General features: G+C 21.1%; 1 protein-coding gene across 2 annotated transcripts in view; it reads right to left on the reverse strand.

Moving 5' to 3' along the window:
• LOC129606512 (probable JmjC domain-containing histone demethylation protein 2C) overlaps positions 1-25,978 on the reverse strand; it is a 46,275-nt gene extending 20,297 nt beyond the window's left edge. For both annotated transcript variants that reach the window (XM_055516859.1, XM_055516858.1), the window contains exons 1-2: positions 25,660-25,978; positions 3,969-4,685 (exon numbers count right to left, since the gene is read on the reverse strand). In XM_055516859.1, coding sequence (XP_055372834.1) covers positions 3,969-4,685; positions 25,660-25,680 — 738 coding nt within the window. In that variant the 5' untranslated portion in view covers positions 25,681-25,978. The remainder of the gene's footprint in view (positions 1-3,968; positions 4,686-25,659) is intronic.
• Between the last annotated feature and the right edge of the window lie 241 nt (positions 25,979-26,219).

Consider the following 26,219-nt stretch of genomic DNA (forward strand, 5'->3'; position numbering starts at 1 on the left):
TTTAAATTATGTACATTTTATTACGTATATATACATATATAAAGATAAACACAATATATATAACATATATATTTGAAATTGGGATACAAATACATCGATTTTTAACTGATATGAAATTTTGGGGAGAAATTTTTTTTTTTTCACTTTTAATGGTTTGTAATTTTTACATTGGGTGGTTTTATTCAATATTTTTTTTTATATATAAAACAAAATTACATTAAAAAACAAAATATAATGAAGAAAGCAGAAAATTCGAATATTTTTTTCCCCTGTTTATTATTCCTTTAAAGAGGATAACAAAAAAAAATAAAAAATAAATTTTTATTTTTCATTTCAACTTTAATACAAAAATATAACAAAAAACAATATTTAAAGATTTGCACAATAATGTTATATAAGAAGTTAAGGATATTAAAGCTGAAGGACATTTATTAATGAACTTTAATTACACATACATACTTATGCGCACATATGTACATAAAGATAAATAGGATAACATTTTCTTTTTTCGAAATATTTTAATAATCTCATTCTTTTAGACCGAAATAAGATGAAGAAAACCATTTTATTACTGCTCATAATTCAATAAAAATGGATGAATAAATCGTAAAGGACAAAAAGATTATTGTATATTATATGTATATATGTATGTATATCTAAATATGTTTTAATTTTTTTTAACAATAATTAAATCCCTTTTATACAATTTCTACTGTATTTTTTTTGTTTCCTTTTTTAACAGCTCAATGTTCACTATTTAATAAATCTATACCGTATAATATTAAAAGGAATAATATAAATGTTATATTCTTGTATATTGTATAACAGTAAGAAATTATAGTACATATTTTAAAATTCCTTTTGAATACACACTAACTGCTTGTCGTATTCAGGATGTTTTTTTCCTTTAAAAGAAAAAAAAAAAAAACATAAGATTCTAAGAATTTTTTTTTTAATCCTTTTCATTCTGTACCTTTTACATAAAATAAAATAAAAATTAAATTTAAACTTATGCAAATAAGATGTAATTAGTGAAAAAAAAAATAATAATTAAAAAGAGAAAAAGTTTTCTTTCTTTGCGTTTTCTTTAATTTTAAAAGCAGATTTCTTTTGGCATTCTATTAATTTAAATGAATTAAAATTGTATTTATTTTGAAATTTTTAAAGAAATGTGAATTCTTGTGTTCAGTGAATGTGATTACTAATTGGCAATCATCGTAATTATATTAAAAAAAATAAAAAAAATTATTAAATAGAGTTTCTTAAAATTATTTTGTAATTTTGCTTTCATAATCGTGTGTAATATAAAATTTTGAAAATATTGCTTGTTTATTGCCTCCTATTATTAATATTGTCATATATGAGGAGACACATTCAATCTATTACGACATTTGGTAATAACAAATTGAAGGTATTTTCCGAATTCATAAAATATGCACTTACACACAGTAATTTTACACAAATTCAAATTAAAATCATGGCAGGGTCCCTTTTGTTCAATCAACACAAAATTTAATACAAGTTTTATACTATTATACAGAGCTACTTTTTAGCTTTCCATTGCATATTAATTTTATCTTAAATCGGTTAATAATTATGAAAGTTATAGCCATTTAAGTCGATAAACCTTTTTGTTGAAACCAAATATTTTCAACTGAAATTTTGTGAGTTAAATATTCACTTGCCACATCCCGCCCAAATTTTTTCATAAAATTGTTTCGCACCTTCTTGCTCCCGACAGATTATACTACGTTACAGATTCATCCTGCATAGCAATTACTAATTCTATATTTGCCTAACTCTATAACTAACAAATAATAGTTTTAAATAATCTAAATATTGTTAACAAATTTCTTATAAAATATTTTTGTTTCAATTAACTATTCACTTTGAATAGAGACTTTTCCATGCCATACCAGAAAACAGAATCCTTGAACTTGCATGTTTACCTCGATAATAATCATAATATTTTATAATCTATATTAATTGAATGGGGCAAATTATAAAAATGGGAAATTTAAATAGCAAAATTACTATAAATAATTTTGATAATTATTTTATAGTAAAATTTTTATATGTACGTGTATAGAAAATTTTATTATTAACACACAAATTAAAATTGAATTATTGAAACATTCTTAATGATGAACCAAAAATGTATATGAGTACAAGAAAGGAAACAACCCGAGTTAAAATGAAATTATATAAAAAGACCTTTCTAGATTTTATTTAAATCTTATTTTTATTTTTGTGTTAAATAAAAAGGACAAATTATCCTTAATATTTTAAATTGATTTTTTTTTATTTCGTTTTGTAATAATATTAAATAAGAATGTTGTATTAAAGATCTGCAAAATACTATTTAAACCAAAAAAACATTTTGAAGGTTTTTATGTAGGCGGAAATATCATTAAAAATAATCGGAAATATTTGGAAGGAGACAACAACACAAAATAAGAAAAAAAAACAATTTTTGGAAAAAATTCTTGTAACTTTTATTGTATTCTTTTTTTGTTTTTGTTTTTAAGGTAGGTTTTTATTATAAGCTGTAATGAAATCAAGGATAAATAATTGTAAAACAAAAAATTATTGGTAAACATTATACATAGAAAATATTTTTATATTATTGGTATAAATACGGTTTTCCTTAGTTAGCAAATTTTCGAAATTACAAAAAAAATCTTGAAAAATATGTTGTTATTAATTTAGCTTTAGGGTTTAAACTTAAACGATTTAATCCCAATGGAATTGTCTGTTTTCAATATTTTCTTGTCAAATGCTTTCCATTTTATACTAAAATTTACATAATATTCTCAAATAATATCTCGCCCTCCTCCCCTCTCCAATAATAAGATTAGAAATCCAGAATTCTTTTTGTAAATTTTAAACTAAATGTAAGATAAGTATTTGAACGTTTATTTTTGAGGTAGAATGGCAACAATTGACTACTTTTAATTTCAAAATCAAATTTTTTCGAAAAAGAATGTGTCGTTACAAAATTTATTCAAACCATTAAAAGTTTAAAAAAGGAATTATTATAAATTGCTTTGTAATTCGAAAGTTTTGTAATGCTTTGTAATTCTTCTCTAAGAGATTCAAAATATAATTTAGTTTATTACTTAGCACCAACGATAAGTAGCAGCAAGCAGGTAATAAATAATGGGAAATGTGCTTTTCAACAAACACCATTTCGATTATTTTTTTCAAATCAGGAAAAAATTAAAATTAATTTCTTTTTCCCTTCAAAACAAAAATTTCCAATTTTTATTTTTTTTTTGGCAATTTTTAGAAAATAACCAGCGGGTTTCCTTTTTTAAAAATTTTGAATGAAATTAAAAACTTTTCATTATTTTTATTTTTAGTTCCTCTTTTTTTCTTCCGCTAAATTATTATAAATTAACGTAGATTTTTTTTATTTTTTTTGTATTTTAATATTAAGAGAGAGTGTAAAACTTAGTTAACAATAATAAGGGAAGAAGAGTGAAAAAGATTTTCATTAGAATTTTGTTTAATAATTGTAAAAAATATTTGGTTTTTCTCCAAGGCAACAAAATATTATATTGTGCCCTCGCGAAATAAATTAGAAAAGAAAATGCCAATTAAATATTGACAAATTTGATAACAACAAAAAGTAAAGTGAAGGCAATGAATGTGACGATTTGATGAAAAACACTTAATTGAAAAAATGAAAATAATTTAAAATTTTATTTATTTAATCATTTAATTAAGTTGGATATTAACTGAATATTGTTCAAGAAATCTCTACTTTCAAATATCATCAAAATAATGTAATGAATTTTCGTGACAGTGTTGTCGTGTAACAAGATTTTCATTATGTAAAAACAATGCAGGCATAGTTCTATGAACGGTTGAACACTTTATCAAAATAATATTTTAAAGCAAATGGGGTAAGAACTTAATCGAAACATTATTTAAAAACAAAATTAAAATAAACATGATTAACTTACTCCAATAATGCTAGATCCATAATAAGCTGCCCTCTGTTGATCTTGTTGTCTCAGTCTATCTAATTCATGTTCTTTTTCACGTCCTCTCTCACGTTCACGTTCTCTTTCACGTTCTCGTTCTCTTTCACGTTCACGTTCCCTTTCACGTTCACGTTCTCTTTCACGTTCACGTTCACGCCTTTCACGTTGTTCACGTTCATTCCATTCAACCATACGTCTTCGTTGTTCATCGGCAACAGCATTTAATGAATTATTACTATTCGATGAATTATGCGAGGATTGAGAAGACGATTGTTGTTGTTGTGATTGCTGTTGATGATGATGTTGTTGTTGATGTGAATGATGTTGTGATTGTGATGCTGAAGATTGTTGTTGCTGTTGTTGTTGCTGCTGTTGTTGTTGTTGTTGCTGTGAATGCAAAACACTTAAAGATGATGATGAATTTGAAGACGATGTTAAAGAAGTTGGTTTTTGCATTGAAGATGGAGGTGGATTCGGTGATGTACGCTGTTGTTGATGTACAATTGATGTTGGTATACCACCACTACCGGGACCACCAATTGTCGATAAACTAACTGCTGATGAAACTGCATGAGATGCTGGAAGTTGATGAGATTGTGTTACCACATGTGATCCAATTGATAAATGATGTGGTAAATGTGATAAACTTGGATGTTGTGGTGGTATTGTATTTAGAGGCCATGCTGTACGTACATCCTGTAACAAAAAAAAAATGAAAAAAAATGTTAATGAATTTCAATTGAATAAATAAAAAGGCAGAATTTATATATGCACAAGTATACCTAAATATTATTATAAAAATATACAATGAACGATATTTATAATTAAAATCGTTAAAAGATAATTTATGATGACATTCAACATTAAAAATTTGATGAATCATTCATGCGAACAATTCTATTTTTATTTCTTATATTGGTTTTGTTTTTTATTTTTTGTGTCATGAACATTACGTATATTAATTTAGTTACAATTTATATATCTGGGAGAAATTTATATTTATAGATGCTAATAAAATAATAAATCGCAAAAAAAAAGAAAAGGAGAAGTCGTTAAATCTTATTGTAGAAGAAAAAAGGGTTGATGTTGCCGAAATTAACAGAAAACGGCATGGAAATTTTTAAATAATCATCACAACTTCAATAATAGATTCAACACCAAAAGATGAAAACACTTAATTGGTAATATTGTTTTATTTGGACTTAGAAATGAACTCCTTCTTCACATAAATAAAAAATAGAATAAAATGGATTTATCCAAAACCTTAGAGCATGGTATAAAGGATTTGATTGTTTTGCCATTTTATTTTTTTGTTGGTAACTTTTTATTTGAATTTTTATCTTTATTATCTTTTAGTTATTTAAATTAATTTTATCCGACTTAAAATTAATTAATCAGACCGGACGGGCAGTATAAAATCTTATGAATTTATTTGATGTACAAATGAATTTGAGCAACGTAATAAAATTTGTGACAGTAACGAATTAAAAATCAAATAAAGAATTTGCAATTAACATTAATGCATATATGTATGTGAAGGTGTGTACGGATATGTATGTATGCTAAATATAATGTAAATAAATATTCATTATTAATTTATGTAATTAATGGTTAAAATGAATATCATTTTTAAATTTCCAATTTTATATAAATTTTGTTGTTTTAATATCGTATTGTAAAACTCTTCATATTGGTTAAATTTTGTATTAAGAGAGAATTGCCACTAAAATCAACCTTTTGTATGTTATCATTGTTATAAAACAAATTCACATAATTTATACATTATAAGTAGATACTGTACATATTTTATATTATAAAATAAATAATAATAATTAAAACATTTAAAATTTATTATTAATTAAGTATATGGAAAATACAAACGAATTATATAATATATCCTGTTATTGGGAAAAAATTCAGCATACATGTTGAAATTTCGTTTAAATATTTGATACAAAAACATTTAAAACATTTAATAATTGTATATTTAATTAATCAAATATTAATCGATAATAACATTTGACATAACGTATACATATAATAAGCATTAATATATGAGCATATGTACATGTACATACACATATTTGAATAATCCTTATTAAAAATTTATTTATTTTAACAAGTATATTAATATCCTGCGGATGAAATGAATAATAATACTGTTATATTTTAAAATAAATTAAACAGAAAACACTAAGTCAAACAATTTTCCCATGACAATTTATATTCATTATGATATTGTACATTTATCTGTTAATATACACATATGTATGTATGTACATACTCGAATGTATGTAAACAATTTATGACTTTAAAGTCAAAATCTATTTTTTCAGTAAAATTTACGTCAGATTGTATATCATTTATAATTTGAAAGTTTTAGTAAAAAATTAGTCAAATATTTGTGATTATTAATTAAGTTCTAATTGAATTGAAAAAAAATTGCTAAACAACAGCTGCCCTTACATTTATATGAAGTTTGAATTAAAATTTATTTTTGCATACAGGCTTGTAAATATTTAATTAACTTTTATTTAAAACAAATCAGTTAATTTTTAAATTTCGGAAGTCTAATACAAAATAAATGTCTGCATACTATGTTGTTCTTAATCATATAGCAACTGTGTTGAAACCCCTCCCCCCCCCCCCCCCCCCCCCATGTCTAATTAATTTTATAACTATTAACTTATTTTCAATTACACTACATTTAACAATTACAATAGATATATACACATGTATATATAATAATGTAAGCGTATAACATGAATTTATAGTAGATATAACACTTTTAAATATTTCATAAATATTTTATTAAAATTACTTATTATTGTTAGCTATATTGTTCTAGAAACAATTCACTATCACTAAATATGTATGTAGGTACAATTATACTTTTTCTTAAACATTTTAACAAAGAAAGAAGAAAAATAAAATAAAAATAATTGAAAAAAAATTGAGAATCTATGATAAAATGAACAACAACAACAAAAATAAGCAAATGCAAAATATTTTTATAACCCTTTATTTAATCAAAACTCTTGTTCAAATTTTTAATGAAAAAAAAAACAACAATGAAAATCAAAAAAGTCGTCATGGCAACTTTATTTTCCCACATTTTCTACACCTACACTAAATACAAAAATTTTATCTTTGCCAGATGAACCTTCTAAAATCAAATTTAATTTTTTTTTGTTGGAAAACAATGACTATAGAAAATTTAAGATTGTAACAAAGTTTAGCATGCGTTTTTTAATTGTTTATTAAAAATTGATTTCAATTTCAATAGAAATATTACAAAAAACATTGAAAATTTTCTTCAAATATGCCAGATTTAGTTTCTATTTGTTGGATATAATTGTGCTTGCTGTTAAAGATGCGGAATTAAGACTATTTTCCAAAATGCATTCAAAGAACGTTAGATTAGATGGAGTTAGATTATTGCACAGCACAGTTAATTTTTCAAAATTTTTAAGATTCATCCAAAAAGTGTTATTATACCTTATTTTCAAAACAAATTTGAAAAATTAAAAAAAAAAATTTTAAATTTAAAGATTTAAATTGTGGTTTGAAATCAAATTGAGCTTCAATTTGATTAAAAAAAACTGAAAAAATCTGGCAATACCGATTATAATGTGTGTACAAACCCCATCAATACTGTGGTGTACAATCCACATGAAGTGAAAAAAATAATTAACTATGAATTAGTGCCGTTATAAAGGTTTTTTTGCTCATCTAAAAATCATATGTACATACCACGTTTTTATACACCAATTATATAAAAATGTTCATGTATTTATATCATATAGTATGTATATATATATACATAAGTTATAAATGCCACATCCAACATTCAAATAGAGTGAACATAGATTTTTTTTTGTTTTGATCTTTTGACATTTTAACATGTTTGTTTTATTATTTTCTTTATTCTCGTCCCACAATAATTTTAATTAAAATCAATTGCTAATAGCCTTAAATTTAATTTTAAAAGTATGGGTTAAATAAATACAATTATGTATGCCTTATGTTTAATTTTGTACAAGTATTAGAGAATAATAAGGAACAAAAAAGAAAATCAAAATTCAATTTTACATTTTGGTATCAGAACTATCACGTAACGTGCAAGAAAAACACTTGAAATTAGAAGCACACAATTTCTAATATCCTTCAGGGGAGACAAGAATAAAAACAAAACAAATTAAATTTACCTAAGTAGAGAGAGAGGGAGATGAAAAGATTTTATGTTAAAAAATTTTCAACACACTTTTAATGACTTTTATTTTACAAAAACGTCTAAATATGAAAATTAAACCAAGAGTTTTTGTTTTAATCAAGAATGATTATTGCAAGAGTGAATTTTTCTGTTTTACAAAATTACAAACAAAGCTCATATATGCAAATTAATATACATATGTATGTATGGAAATTTCCATAATTTTTTTTTGAATTGAAAGAAAATTGTTTGTTTTTCATGCGTATTGCTTCAGTGTTTGATGTTTTACATTCCTTTGACAAGCATAAACAATAAAAAATTAAAAGTGAAAAGAACAAAGTGATTAAAGATTTTATAAATTTTTTTTGTAATTAACAAAAAAGAATACAAAACTGAAAACATAATTTACAATTTCTTTAGAATTCAAGAAAACCTTACAAAAGTTTTTCAATTCCTTAAAAGTTTTCATTTCAATAAAATTTCATTAAAATTTTTTTTTGTTTAATTTATACTAAAGATAATTAAGACTACGTATGATTCTAAAAATTCTTTTAAATTGTAAATTTGTACTTTTAATCTGAATTTTCATAGAATTAATTATAATGATAATTTGTTTAATTAAATAAACTTATTATCTTTCATGTTTATCCCAAAAATTTCCAAATATAATTTTTAATCTATTTGAAAAGACTTGTAGATTTATTCATAAACGCAGAATATCGGGGTATAATAGCGAAAACTGCGACACAGTTGTGCTCATAAACAAAAGTTCCTAACAAATGTGTTCATAAACATGACTTTCGCAATATAGGAAAATTAGTATGAGTAGCGCAGTTAAATCCTATGAATTGTTTCATTGTTATGAAGTAGTTAAAAAAGATAGTGCATCATAACTACGATTTGTATTTGCAGTACTGCGTTTCGCATTTATTGTTTTGCAGTATTGCGTTTACAAAAATGTCGTACATATATTTTAAAAGTTTATTTTATCAAATTTTATTTAATTAACAATATTATTTTTTTATGCATTTCTATTAATTTCATCATAATTGTTATATTTGCTTTACTCATAATTGTCCTTATTGCAGATATTTATACACACTTAATCATTCTAAATATATTTATTTTAAAGAAAAAATGCAAATTGCCTATGAGGCAAATTTGCTAAAGGGCCAACAATTTGTATTAAAATGCTGTTATACAATAGTTTAAATATTTTAATTTTCCTTTACGAAGTTTAAAATCTAAAACTGAAAATTTAAGAATTAAATGAATTAATCATAAAATTTCTAGAATAAAATTTAAGCTTCAGAGACTTCAATCCCAATTTTAAATCCTCATTTAAAAATTAAGTATTTATTTTTAAAAAATAAATACTTAATTTTAACAAAAATTTTATTTAATTTTATTAAATTATTTATTTAATTTAACATATTAATTCTATCTTTAATATGTTTGTTTTTAAAAAAAACAGTAATCGATTTCCAAATTAATTAAATTTCAAAATAAAATTTGAAAATAAAATTTAATTTTTGAAAAAACGATTTATAACTCTTTGAACACCTGTTCAAAATTTAATAACCACATTGCAGTTAAATTTTTACCGAACGGCTAAATTTTGGCCTTGTATTACATTGCGGTTAAATTTTGACAGAAAACAAATAATTCTATACTCTATACGTATAATGAGAACACAAATATCTAAATTAACTTTTAAGAGCTTCCAAGAATTTAGCTTAAGTTTGAAATTTAAATTGAAAATTTTCAATATAAGTTACAACCATATAGTCCACAATTTTAACATTAATTAAACACTTAATTAAATTTAATTAATTCCAATTCAAAATAAAATTTAAATTCAACTTTGCCAAGTTTAATTATTGTAGCAAAAAAAAATATTGTTAATTAATTTCTACAATATACTTAAGTAATTTTATTTAAATTTTCTGATGTTTACAAGTTTTTATAAGGTCAAAAGTATTCATGCAAGTATAAATATAAAAATACTAATTAGAAAGCTTATTACACGTATAAATTTTATAAAAATTTTATTTTGTAATTTCATTAAAATTTACATTAATTGTATAATAATGTTGACAATATACATATAACAACATGAATAAGTATCCATTAATATTTTCTAACATTAAATTTCTAGTAAATTTATTAATAAAGTCAATGTCCTGTAATTTCATGTTATTGGTTTATTGACTGCTAACCAAATATTTTATTATTGAAGTTTAAGAATTTTTAATTATTAATAAGTATTTACATACATACATATATGCTGTGTGTATTTCGTATATTTCGTATAACAATTAATTAATTATTTAATAACTTATAAATTACATAGAACAGAGTTAGAAAGCATCATTTTTTATATTTTTTAATACAAATAAATTAAATTTAAAACTTTATGAAGAATTTTTTTTTTCAAAACTTTTCAAACTTTAAAAACAATTTTACTTTTCCAATTAATTGTATTTTTGAACTTTCATTTTTTAATTCTAATTTTCATAGCACAGCTACCTAAAAAATTTTATTTAAAATTTATTTTTGTTAAAAGTTATTAAAATATCTTATTCAAAATTAAAACAAAAATAAAAGTTTTCAAAAATATTGTTATCTGCCTGTTTTTCTAAAAGTTTTTTTTTTTAAACTTAAATAAAAAATAATTTTAATATTAAATATTTTGATTTGTAATGAAAAAAAAAATTACCCATACCCATAATTTTTACCAACAAACGAATGAAATTAATAGAAAGGATTCAAATTATTCTGAATAACATGAATGAGTTCCAATTTAATTATATAATTGAAAAGAAAAAAAAAACGAAATCAAAACAGAAAAATATAATAAATAAAATCTCCCCTTTTAGGTTTTCATTTTATTCAAATTTCAGACACACACAACTCTAACTCACCAAAAAAATAGAAAATTCAGGAAAAATTATTCAACATTTTAGTTTTTAAACTTTAAGTGAAAAAGTTTTGAATTACAGTTTGCCTTGCATTAATTTTTTTTTTGCAATTGACTTTCTTCATTGGCTAAAATGTTATAATTTGCGTATGTATATATAGACACACATATATGCAAAAACATACCATCACCCCATGCATTGGTATAGATGAGCTTTTGTTTGGTTTTTAAATCCTTACATAATTTTTTATTAGAATTTTCATTGCAAAAAAAAAAAGAAAAGTTTAAAAACAAAAGAAAGTAACAAAGTAAATCTGAAGGATACTTTTTGTTATACTCCAATATACTTATATGTATATGTAATTTGTAAATATGTATATGAAGTAAAAGAGTTTTCAATTTTAAGTTTAGTAGAAAATGTACAGTTACAATAACAAGGATATTAAATGAAAAGAAAAGGAAAACTTCTAACAAAAAAGCAAAAAAATGGGAAAAGTTCGTGTAAACATGGAAAAATTTCTTTAGTTTATTTTTTTGTTTTTAAAGTTTTTAAAGCAAAAATTTTAAGTAAGTATGGGTAAAATTGTAATTAAATTTGAAAAATGAGAATTTTTTTGCAACTTAAATGTATATAACGTACATATATAAATATGTATTTGTATGTACATAAGCAATTAAAAGGCATATTGTTCTGCATTTGAGAGCCACAGCAACTCTTTTTTAAAAAAAAATGAAATGTCGGAATTTATATATTTTGAGAGTTACTTTCAAATCCACATTCACGGTACTCTTTAGACTACCATGCTTTTAGAAACGCACATATAAACAACATCAAATAATAATTTTATTGAGAGTATCTAAGTGGCCCACAATAATCTTTTATTAATATTTGAAGCGGTATCACTTACCACTACAAAGCGGTTAAATTATATTTGCATCTTAACAATATTTTTTTCATTAACACATTGTAAAAATGTTATTTTTTTTTGTTACTTAACTCCTATGTGCACTGTCAATCACGTCTTCTATTAACTTTCTAGCTATAAAAATTATCACAGTTGAAAATATATGAAATTTAATTGTGTTCTATCCGAGTAGCTCGATTTTTGTCAAAATTTTAGTTTTTTTTTTTGTCCATTTACCTTTTCAATTTACAATAAATTGTTAATAATTCAATGTTTACACAAGTTCATGAAAAATATACAAGTCATTTATATAAGAATTATAAATTTCATAAAACGGTTCTATTCTAAATTGATTTGTGTTAAAAATGAAATTATTAATTTGAATAAATTTCCTTGCCTTACAACAATTCAAATCATAAAAAATTTCTCCCTATGATTTTAAATTTTCAATTTATTTTTTTGAATAATTTTGAATGAGTTTTATTTTTGCAATAATATAAAATTAATATATTAATGATTTAAGTAGTAAAAAAATTAAAAATTTATAAAGGATTCTTCCCTGTATTGATTATTTAAGTAATTTTTGGTTTCCATTAGAATTAAAGTTGAGCCAGTTCTAATGAATGTAATGAAGTTGTAAATTAATTTTATTTTCTAGAAGATTTTAAGGGATTCATGGGCCAACTTTTTAGAATTGACGATTTCTAAAAAAAGTATTTTTATTAATTTTTAATTTTGTATATTTAAAAATGGTACTGTAAATAAAATATATTAAAATTTAAATGAAGAAAAAACAAAATATAGGGAGAAATTTTTCTTAACTAAAAAATCCAAAGTAAAATACACAAATATTTTAAAAATTTAAAATCAAATTTTTTAAAATTTTAAAAGTTTTTCAAGTTTTTTTTTTTACATTTTAACTAATCTTTGATATTTTAATGCATTTTTTATTTATTTTTTGGTAAAACTCATTTGTACATGCAAAGAAACATATACAATAACACTTACTTATAAGAAACATAAAATTATGCAATTTTAGTTGTAAAACCTATGTGTATGTGTGTGTATGTGATTTTTAATTTTGTTATTTATATATGAAATTCGTTTAAGAGTATGTGTGCCTATTCCCAACTTATAGTTAAAATTTAACAATTTTATTTTCTTTATTTGCATCCTTTTGTATATAAGGATGAGTTTATACACATAGTTTATTCACTAAATGTAATAAGAACTTTTAAATTATTTATTTTTATATATGTTTTTTTCTTCGTTCCCCTCGTCTTTAAAGTGACAATTTTTTTCACAAACTATTTTGCATATTTATAGGGCATTTATATTGAAAACTGAACTGAGGGAGAAGAGAAAAAATCTTTTGACAAACCGAATTCGCGAGAAATTCTTTTGAAATTCACAATAATAATTGATCGCGCACAGATTTACGCTTGTTTTTAAATACTTAATAAAAATTAAACTGGCCTACAAACACTTGTTTTTAAAAAATGCGTAAGTATTTCTGAAGCTGTAATCAATGTTATTTTCCTTTTTCAGTTAATTTTATAATTAGTAATAAGAACTGTTTTGACAATATAACTCCCGTTTCTGTAGATGAATTCTGGAAGCATTGTTTTCTGGCTAGTATAAATTCTTTGTGTAATTGCGTTAATCATGAAAAGGAGTCTACTGAATACTCAAAACGGTCGATTTATTTTTGCGAGTAATGTAATAGCATTTTAATACTTCTATTTCTTTTAAGTATACTAGAAATAGAAATCATGAGTTGATTTTATGATAAGTTTCTAAAATATCGAATTCCAAAAATTGTTTATTTAATATTGAATGTGTTATTTCTAAAATTGAATTTTTTTTTTCAATTTTTAATGAAGATACAATGCCAATGCATTTTAATATAAATTGTATAAATTATATATGTATATATATATATATATATATGTGTATGTAATAGTTATGTATGTGAAAACTCATATTACAGTAAATTTAAATAATGCACTTATGCGCAAAATTTTCAAACAATAATAATGTGTGAATAATTTTTCATTTAAAATGCTGACGTTCATAATATTTAAAACTCCTTTGAGAGTAAAACATTAAGCAACAAAGAATATAGTATAACACTTTTTACAAATAGAACTAAATTATAAAAAGAAAAAAATATAACAAAAAAAAAAAAAATTGCAAAACAAAGAAAATTTTATTTCCCGTTCGGTTTTTCTTTTCTTCATAAAATTTGGCGGTCGTTCTTCTTTTTTTTTTCGTTTGCAACTTTTATTTTTGTTTCCCTTCCCTTACTTCTTTTAATTTCTTTTCAACTTTTTTTATTTTTCGTTTCCTTAGTGGCGCTCTTTACATGATTTACTAATTCACATAATGCATTTAAGCACATATACGTATACAATCATATTATAATGTTACATTTTATTTATATAACATGTATACATAAATGTTGAATGCGAATTATATACTTGCTTAATATTCACATGAACATGTTAAATTGTAATTGTATACGAAAAAATAAGAAAAATAATATTTAGGGGGAGAAAACAGAGATAAGGGGAAAAAGGAAAATATTGCATGTAATGCAACTATTATAATTTATTGTATATATATTTGAAATATAAGTATGTATGGATGTAATTTATTATACTGCATATTATGTACGTAATGTTCCGTATTGTGCTACACAATATGTCAGCCATACATGATTGACAATTATTCATATTTTTTTTTTGTTAAATTTTTTTTATTTTTTTTGGTTTAATTTTTAAGTGGGTAGAAAAGAAAATTATAATTGTATACATACATTATGTAGTATAATATGTATTTAAATTGTTCTATATTTAATTTTTAAACTGTATATATATTCATGTGTATATCACAGTATATATTTTAAATTTAATAGCTATTACACCATTTCAATTCAAAAATTAAAACAAAAAAGAAAAAATTAAATAAAATTTTTGATTCTTGACAAAAATGAAAAGGGGGAGAGTTTTTTTCAAAAACTACTCAATTACTGTAAATGTTAGTTTGCTCATTGTTTAAAACTAACTCTATTTTCCAACTTTTAATATTTGATATATGGGTAGAATATTATGTGATATGAGTAAAATGTTACATATGCAGTGCAAATATACATATGATGTGCATGGTATATGAGTGTAGAATGTATTGAATAGAGAGCTAAAATGGGTATATGCAGTAGAATAAAGCATTGATGGCAGAATTTGTTTCGTTGCTGAATCGTTATAGATTTGAGAAGCAAACTAAATAAATAATAGGAAATAAAAAAAAAATGGAAAACATTATAAGTAAAAAATTACAATAGAAATTATTTTTCAGACTTATTTATAAGTAAATATATACAAAAGAGCATTGATACTATATATGTATGTATATAGATTCTTGTATCTGCTGCAGACATAATAATTATATAATATAGGTATGTACGTACGTACACATGATTGTGAATAAATATATAATGTAAATATAAAAGAATAAAATTTATTGTATGACTACAATATGTGGGTGGGTGAATTGTTGAGTATGGCATAATCCCATATACACACATAAATATATGTATGTACGAGTATATAACAATATAATATTATTAAAGTAGAATCGTGTAAACAAATAAATGAAATTTTATTTTTTGCTGACATTAAAAGTTTCTTTTTCCAATTATTTTTATTTTTATTTTATTTTCTTTTTATAATTTATGTATGTTTAGTTTCGTTGGCAAATTTTCTTTTATTACGTACAGTGTGTGCACATATGTACATCCATATTCTTGTATATATGTATGTATGTATATAATATAAGTATTCTATTTATTTTGCTTATTCATTTTAACTTTATTTTGTTTGTTTGTTTGCTTCTGTAATTTTTCCTTGTTTGTTTTTTTTTTTTTTTTTTGCATTATCAATTAAAATGAGGTCAATATCAAAAACGTTGAAATATAAAAAAAAAAATTTTTTTATTGTTTATTTTTATTATTATACTTAAATATTATGTTGAAGTAGATATTATTTAATTTTTTTTTTATTTTGTCTATTCTTGCCTTATTTATTAATGTTATACATACATACATATTTATGCATATATTTAATGTATAGATGAAATATATTTTGCGTCGGCTCTACATTTCGAAAACATGAACAATGTACATTATTTAATTGCCAAAGTTTTTATTTTTATTGTTTTGAAGGATTCATAACAAAAAAAAAAAAAACAAAAAATGAAAATATCCTACATAATATTTTTTGTAAATAAAGAGAAAAAAAAAATAAATATGTAAGCATTTTATTTGAAAAGTTTTATTGTCGATTTCATAATTGAAATTTTTAATATTCACTCAAAAAAATATTGCAACTATTTTGAATAGGATTTTAAAAATTCTTAAAAGATTTAATTTTATGTTTGTTTCAAAGATATAATTACATAATATGAATGGTATGTATGGTATGTATGTATTTAATTGTGTTAGTTGGAAGCATTTAATTTGAGGGTATAAGTATGAAGCTATGCTAAAACATTTGAAGCATATATAATTAATAAATACTCAGTTTACATCAAACTACTCTTAAATTAGTCTACAAAATAGTTTAGGAGTTTAAGAATAGTAATAGTAACGTATAATAATTAGGTAGATGAATTTACTTACTTAATATACGAGTATGTACTTATTTTTACAATTATGAAAATTTATTCTTAAATTCTTGATATTTAAATTTAATTTTTGCTTCTGTATAGCAGCAATTTTGAACAAAATAGAGTTCCATTGGAAAATTGCTATCAATTCAATTTCAAAATGCTAAAAGAAATATTAAAATAATATATTCCCCAATATTCTGTTAGTCATATTATTTGACGTATGATGTGTTGTCATTGAAAAATTTTCTAATTTTCTGCATGAAATAGATTGCAGAATTTGAAATTCTATACAGAAAATCAAAATTTTGTTTATACGGGTGATTATTATTGTTATACATATGTACGAGTATATGCACTTATGTTACACTTCTTTGCAACAAAAAATATTATCAGATCTTTAAATGATTATTTAAATTTTTGTGTCTATTTGTCTTTATTAAATATGCCAAAGTAAGTTTAATATACTTCAATTTAATTGAATTTGATTTTACATTCCATTATCCTTAACAATTTATAAACAAGTTTTCTCAATTTTCTTGAAAACGATTACTTTGAATTAGCACACTTTTGTTGCAAAGTGCCAACATTAAATTTTAACAATAAACACTTAATATTATTTTAATTACTTTAGAAATTTAAGCGACATGATGCGTTATAAAATTAATTTTATTAAAATTTTTGCCAAAATGATTTATAAAATCCCAATAACATTTTAAAATTTGATTTTTCCTTGAAAAATATTCAAAATATTTAAAAATATGTAATAAAAAAAAAAAAATAGAAATGACTAAGTATCCACTAGGCGTCATTTATAATTAAGTAACAGCAATATAAAAATTGTTTTGATAGCAATAAAATTTTCTAGTTTTGTTAAACTGATTCATCCACAGTTTACGAAACGTAAAAAATTTTATTTATTGTTTGTAGGTATATGTTTTTTGAGAATTTCGTTAAAAATTTCGTTTTCTGTTTTTAAATAAGATTTAATATATATAGATACAACCTATATATAGCATGACTTTCATGAATTTCAGAATCGATTACTAGAAAGGAGAAAGGAACAGAAAGAAGAGTTAAATACTTAGACCAAGACCTTATTGTTCTTATTTATATGTGATTTTGACAATCTCGATTAGGATGAATGAACATTTAGAAAAAAATTATTAAAAATATTTAAAATTGAAAAAATCTAGAACCTGACTTTTGACTAATAGATAAAATCATATTTATTGTTCATCTCAATAATTTCTTCTACAGGAGAAAATTAACTTTTCTAAATTAAATTGCATAAACAAATTATAGAGGTTCTTTTTTTCTTGCATAAGCTTCTGTTCAAAATTTTTTCTATTTTTTTATATTTACAAAATGAATGCCGTATTTTTTTTATGAAATATTGAATAATTTAAAATAATTGATTCATTTGATTTTTGTATACGAAATAAATGCTGTTGAACTATTTTCAAAGTTCTATTTTATTTCTCTTTGCATTTGTATATATTTTTGATTTGAATAGATGAACTAAATTCTAATTTAATTGAAAATATGTAAAATGAGTACACCACATACAATTATATGTATATGTATAAGTACATGGATGTATACAAAATTTTTTTTTTCATTCATTTCAAGTGCTATTATTGAAATGCATTCACACAAATATTGTGTTATACGTTATTATCTTTGAAATAGATATTATATTATATTATATAATATATACAGTATAACAAAAGTGCACATATACACTTCAAAATGTGCAGTAAATATTGTTATAATTTTGAAGTATGTTGATCAAAGTGAATAAAAAATATTATTTGTTTTTACTAATTATAATGCATTTATAATTTTTGTTCATTAAAAAAAAAGAAGTAAGTATAAGTATTCAATAACACAAAAATTAATACTTTTAAAAATAACTGTTATATATACATTGTTTGCGTTAAACGTTCTACTAAGTAAAGTCTATATGATTTTGTTACCAATTATTCCATTTTTTCCAGCCATAGTGGTGGCGTATTGTTTTCATTGTGTATATTATTTTCGTGAGATTTGAACCTAACTTTAATTCCTTAATATTATGTACTCAATTATTAAAATACAGTTTGTATTTTAAGCGTTTTGTTTTAAAGAAATTGTTGTTTCATTAATATAACATGTTTCGGGTCAATTTCCCATTTAAGAACTAATATTAATAAAAAAATTACCAACATGAATTAAATGTGTTCTCTTGCTTTTGAATTTTACTTTAAAATATTTGAATAATCAAATAAGAACAGCTAGAATATATGAAATTGTAAATATTCAGATACAAAAATCCTGATAATAGCACATTACTATAATATAGCCCTTAACTATTTTACAAATAAGTATTGTTCTTAAAACATAATTTACAGAAATTGCATTTAAAAACAATTCAGTCATTTATTCATCTTTGCATTTTTATAATTTCATGTAAGTATACCAGTTATGTATGCAGATATATATTGGTAAGTACACAAAATAAATTTAATTTTATTTCTTACTGTTAACTAACAACAATTAACATAATATTTTTATGAAATATGCTGTTGCAAATTGTTAAAATATTGAAAATTTCTTATCGAGAAACGAAAATGCAAGGTAGTAGGCATTAAATTATAACAGTATTCTGTTAGTACATTACTTAATAACTCAATTAGTACATAAAAACAATATATGTATAACAGTAAATAATATTTACTAAAATAAAACATTATTTTGTAAAGCAATTGACATTAAGTATAAAAGAGTGTGTGGGAAATTTAAACGGAGTTACCATCGATAATTCAATGTTAATGATCTACATTAAATAAACAAGAAAACGCGCACGCAAACACACACTGAATAAAAAATTTTTAAATTTTTTTTTTATTATTTTGTTATACAAACGTATGTACACAATATGAAAATTATATGAAATTCCCAACAAATACCACTCACAATATATTTAAAAAAAAAAGAAGAGAAAAAAAAATGAATAAATTTAAAATAAAATTTTCGGATACCCAAGAGGTATACAAAATGAAAATTTCAATTTTAGAATTTATTATTTTTTTCTTTCTTTTTTTCTCTAAAATGTTTATTATTATAATAAATTCATTGCAGTGGTCCAAATTCTTTTCTAGATGAGGTCACAAAATAACAAAAAAATAAAATAAAATTTTTTTCTTCTTTTTTGTTCATTAAAATTGAAAAGAGTCAACCAACCTGCCTGCCAACCTGAATTTTTTTTCTTATATATTTTTTTTCGTTTTTTCCTATTCAGTTTTTTTTTTTGATAAAATACTGATTTAGGGTCGATTTAATTACATGAATTTTAGCCTACACATATATGAGGTATGTATGTAAGTATATTACTTTTAATATAGACTCAAAACCAGCACTCATTTTAAAAAGAAGTTACAAAAAAAAAAAAAAACAGAAAAAGAACAAAGCATGAAAAACTTATTTTTAAATATGTTTGACCTTTTTATGGCTCATTACCTTTTTTTTTTTGGATTTTATTTTTTTTCTCCATGATATTCAAAGGGATGTAAGTAAGTAAGTATGTTGATATAGATAACAAAATGAAATTAAAAAAAAGAGAGAAAATAGACCGTCTTTTTTTTTACTTCTGTTATTTCTACATTTTTTTTTGTACCTGAAAATCTAATTTGGTCATGTAGAATTTTATATACAAATTTTTCTTTTGTTGTTCCATTCACAATAGTTTAAAATATTTGTGTATTTTTATCCGTATGATATTCATGTACATCAAAATATACACACTTATATACGTACATTGAATACGTAATTTTAGTTCCTTAAACCTCTTTTTGTATAATTATTCTTTATTTATGTTATCATTTCGTAATTTCAGTCAGATGCTTAACTAGAATTTATTTTTTAATAAAAATGTATGTATAAGTAAGTATCTATGAATAAATATATTAGGTTAATAAATAAATTATTACGATATGTACAATGAAGTAGGTAGGTACTTATACTTAAGTTGTTGAGAGACTTTTCATTCAAACCCAAATACTTACAAAAATATGAAATTGAATTAGTATGAATAGACTATTCACTTAAATAAGATAAAGTACTTGATTACTTACAAATTACTTTCATAGTATTCAATATATATTATGTAAAAGTATATATGAAATATTTTAAATTAAATGAATAAATTTGAAATTTGAAAAACTATGTAAGTAATTCATGAATTTGCAAGTAAATTAAAATCAAAATTTAAAATAAAATTATTCCGACTTTATTTCAAATTGATTTTGAAATGATTTTGAAAATTAACAATTTAATTCATTAATTTTAGATTTTTACAGAATATAATTTAATTGTTTTAAGAGAAAAATTTATATTTAATAATTTAAAAACCAAAAATTTTATTTTGAACGAGATTTTAATCAATTCTCTCATGGGCTAAAATTAAAACTGCTTGGATGTTAAAATCAAAAATTCTGTTTGCATGAGTGCTTAAGTATGAAAAATGTTCAAACTGCTTCAAAAATAGTTAACGTTTTTAAATGTCGATTATTGTAAGGATTATTGCTACATCCTGTAGCTGAAACTGTAATTATTGATATTTCAATCCCTATTGAAATATCTATTCTATTAAAAAATATATTTATATTAAAGAAAAAATTTGATCTATTTGGTTTCGAACAATTACATAATATGCAATCAAATTGAAATGTAAAAGTCACTCCAAAAATTTATCAAATTTCTTAATGGAAAACACATAACAATAATCTTAATTAATCCAGACAAAAAACAGACTTTTAAACGAATTTTCGAAATTTGATGAATAAATCATTAATTTTGAATTTTAATAATTTTTGATTTACACAGTTTTCTCTCCTATTTACCACACTTATATGTAAGTATACTGAATATTGCAAATATAATATTAAAAATTTTTGGATGTTAAAGAACAAAAGCACTTTGTTCTCATTTTGTGCCCATGTTTTTATTTAAAATCCAAACAAAGACATTTTTAAGTAATTCACAATAATAATTTTTTCTAAAATCCAAACTTTGTAATATTTTTCAATTAAATATTGCTTATAATAAATAATTAAATTTTAGAACATTAAAAACAACTTGAAAATTATTAATTATATTTTTGAATATTATATAATAAATTAAGAAAAAATTCATGAAATATTATTTATTAACTAAAATATCCACTTTAAAAATATTTTCACTTCACTTATTTAATAATTTAATTAATTATGATATTAATAAAATTATTTTTAAAATTCTAAAATAAACTTTTATTTTTCGTTTTAATTAACTACATTATTTTTAAATATGAACATAAAATGTCTGTACAATCTTAAAAATATTTAAAATTATGTAATATACTTATTTACTTAAACACATAGTATTTATATACATAATATATAAATGTATACATAAATATTTTATACAAAGAACAGATAAAATTTATAGCACAAAACAAAAAAAAAAACGAAAATAATATCCCAAGAAAATAAATTTTCTAAATGAACAATAAAAAAAAAAAAGCAGACAAAGAAAATATCCTTTTTAAAATTCCAAGGATGTTTCGTAGAAACACACAATATTACAATTTTTATATTAAGTTAAAAAATAAATTAAATAAATAACAAAGAATATTCAGACTGCTTTTATATTTTTAAATTATAATAAGTCTTTTATTTTACATTATTAATTTTTATTATAGAAAATATATTAGCAATTTATGAACAGAAGCAATATCCTTTTTGTTATTAAAAATAATTACATTCAATGCACACACACACTATTTTTAAAGGTTTTAAATTTTTTTTAAACTTTTCTAAATTTATTTTTGAAATTGTTATACGGGTAATAATATTTTCTACATGTGTTACGGCCTACACAAACTAGCTTGTTAAATAATATTTTATATATTCACAATTATTGCAATTAAAAATCACCTTTTAAATTTAATCATACTTAAAAATATTTTTATTTTTATAATTATTGAAAAATTATTTATTAAGCATTAAGCAGTAATTAATAGAAAATTCTGATTAATAATATCAATAAATTTTAATAGAGAACACAAAAACTTTTAAAATGAATTTAATTCACTATTTTTATTTATAAATATTTTTTGTAGAAAATAATTTAATTATTAATTATTTAAATTTTTTCATTTCAGTATTTACTGTTAATACTTATATAGATTCATTTTTAAGTATACTTTATTTCATTAAAATTAAAAATAAAATTTTTATTGTAATTAAATTCATAACTTAAACACCATTTTTCTTTTTATTTTAATTTTCTAAATTTAATTATTATTGTAAATGTTAACTAATAATTTAATATTTGTAATTATTGAAATTAATTATTTTCATATTATTATTTCTTATTGTTGTATAACAAAAAATTGTTTTTAATTATATAATGTTGATTATTATTTATAAATTTTAATAAAATTCTAAATAATTTTAATAAAATTTTAAAGAAATATTTAGGATCACTGTAAAATAGTTAAAATGTAACTATGTATTTATACGTATATGTATTTAACTTAAAACCTTTGATTTTAATTTTTTTTATTTTAACATTATTTAAATTTGCATTTTAATATTATTGATTATTATTTATGGCCTCAATTGTAACACTATGCTTTCAAAAAACAAATTTCTTTACTAATTTAATGCAATAACACTTAAATATTTTATAATTTATTCATTTATTAATATATAACACACATATAATAATAATTTTTTAAATTATTTATGTTAAATCACAAAAATTTTTATTTATTAAATCAGTTAATTTTTATAAAATTTTTATTTTATAAGTAAGTACTTCTTTTAAATTTATATTGAATTTTTAAATTTACTAAACAATATTTTTCATAAATTTTTATATTAAATTTACCTAGAAATTGCAACACTGTATATTGTCATTGTTGTCATTTATAAATTAACATTTATGTATGTATAGTTGAAAATCATAATTAAAAACTTTAATTACTATCGGTATTGAACACCGTAATTTTTTAAAATTTAATAATGATAAAGTATGAAAAAGGCAGTTTAGTGTGTATTTTGATATAGTATAAATTAAGTAGCCATGCTTCAACAATTAAAATGAATTTTAATACGTATACATATGATATGTATGTACTTTATATTTTAAAAAACTTATATAACTTATATAACAAGTTTTCAAATAAATTAAAAAAATATTTGCAATATATTGATTTTATTATTATTTTTTATTATAAACAAAACAAAAACACTATCTTAATTATATTTAATTAATTAATTAAAATATGGATATATTGAAATTTAATTCATAATTTTATATAATCCACATATATGGGTAGGGAACCTCCACATAGTTAACAAATTACATAATTACAATTCTGAACTGTTTTCTATTAATATATAGAGTATGAGTTATTTTATTCATTGTATAATAAATTATATTAAATTTTATAATTTTATTTTTTTAATTGAAAAAAAAAGCACAATCAATCACATACGTATATATAAATCTAATTAAGCAACAAAATAATATTTCCTATTTTCTTTAATATTGTTAAGTATTTTATTTAAAAATATTATTTTAAATTACATTATATTATATTTTTATTTTTTTATTACCTTAAAAATTTTCGTTTTTAATAATTTATACACGTACATATTATATATATATATACATACATACGCTATACACTCAATACACCATATTTGAAAATTAAATATACACACGTTCATTTAAAAAAAAAAAAATATAACTAATGTATTTGCACATAAATATACTCTTATTATTTAGCATAATTTGTTAATATGAACAATATTATACATATATGTATATAAAAGAATATAAAGTAAAATTTATTTAATAAAAATTTGTTTTAATTTTTTTTTTTTTTATTTAAGATTCTTTTGAATATTATTATCCTGTTTAAAAATTATATATATATTATATACACCATTCAATATTATTTATAACTAAAGAACATACATATATCAAAATTTAATATATTACGAGTATTATAAAAAGGTTTGTATTTAATATAAATATATAAGTTAACTACATAATAATATATGTTTGTTATTTGAAAATATTATATGAGTTAATTTAAGAATATGTAACAATATTATTTGTATTTCATATTAATATAATAAAGCAAAATATTGTATATATATATATATATATACAAATACACACATTTCATAGATGAACTCACATATATTATGCTTATATGCATATAATTTATAAGTTTCTTTTATTATTGTGTTGATATGGAATAAATATTAAACGATAAATGTCCTTGTTTGGTATTTCAAAACACAAAAAAATATACATATACGAGTATATATATATATATATATATATATATATATATATATATATATATATATATATATATATATATACTATATATATACATATACTATATATGTATATACTATATATATATATATAATATATAATATAACAATATTAGGGAAAATTAAAAAAAAATCTAAAATAATACCAGAATAAAATCAAAATGAAAAACAAGATTTCAAATAATAAAATAAATATATGGAAATACTCTTGTATATTAACATATTTATATAAATATACACGACAAACAACATAATGATATATGATGGGCATGATATATATAAATATATATATATATTTTAATATATCTCATATATTATGTTTAAAGATATTTTAATCCTTGGAGCTTTTGTATATATAAGAAATAATAAGAAAAATAGTAATAAATGATAATACACCCCATATAACAACAAAGTAAAATTTATACAATGAATATGAAACGTATAAAATATAAAGTCATATACATATATTATGTATACACTTGCGCCTAATATACTGATATATAAGTTATGAATATTGATATATATATTATATAAATGAACACTATAAATAATATTGTTTTGTTAAATAACAGATCAAATTATTTACCTCCCACCATCTCCAATCCATTCCACTAAATTTCAGTGTCTTTTATATTTTCCTAATATTTATTAAAATCAAAAGGAAGAATCAAAAAAAAAAACTTGAAGGAAAATTTGTCGTATTCTTCCTCTTGTTGTTTCTGCTTTTTATAAAATACATACAAACATATATATTTATGTATATATATGTATTGTATTACTAGCGTATCCCTTAAGAATTTCTGTTATTTTCGTTTCATATTTTTCCTTTTCACTTATCCTTGTTTTTTTATTATTTAATTTTTCTCTTTTTCTTTTTTTTCTTGTTTTATATAATATTTATTTCACTATACAAAAGAATTTATAAAAAAAAATAATTTTATTTTTTTTTTCTTATATTTTTAATTCTATTTTTCCTTATATAATATTTTATAAAATTATAAGTATAGCAACAACAAAATCAAAAAGGATAATAAAAATATTTCTATATACTATAAAGAATGTAAGATAGTTAAGTTAAGAAAAACATTACAAAGAATCTAAGACAAAAAATAAAATGAAAAAATAAAATTATAACAACAAAAAAAA

The sequence above is a fragment of the Condylostylus longicornis genome, unplaced genomic scaffold, assembly GCF_029603195.1.
Source record: "Condylostylus longicornis isolate FDR11 unplaced genomic scaffold, ASM2960319v2 ptg000018l, whole genome shotgun sequence".
Taxonomy (NCBI): domain Eukaryota; kingdom Metazoa; phylum Arthropoda; class Insecta; order Diptera; family Dolichopodidae; genus Condylostylus; species Condylostylus longicornis.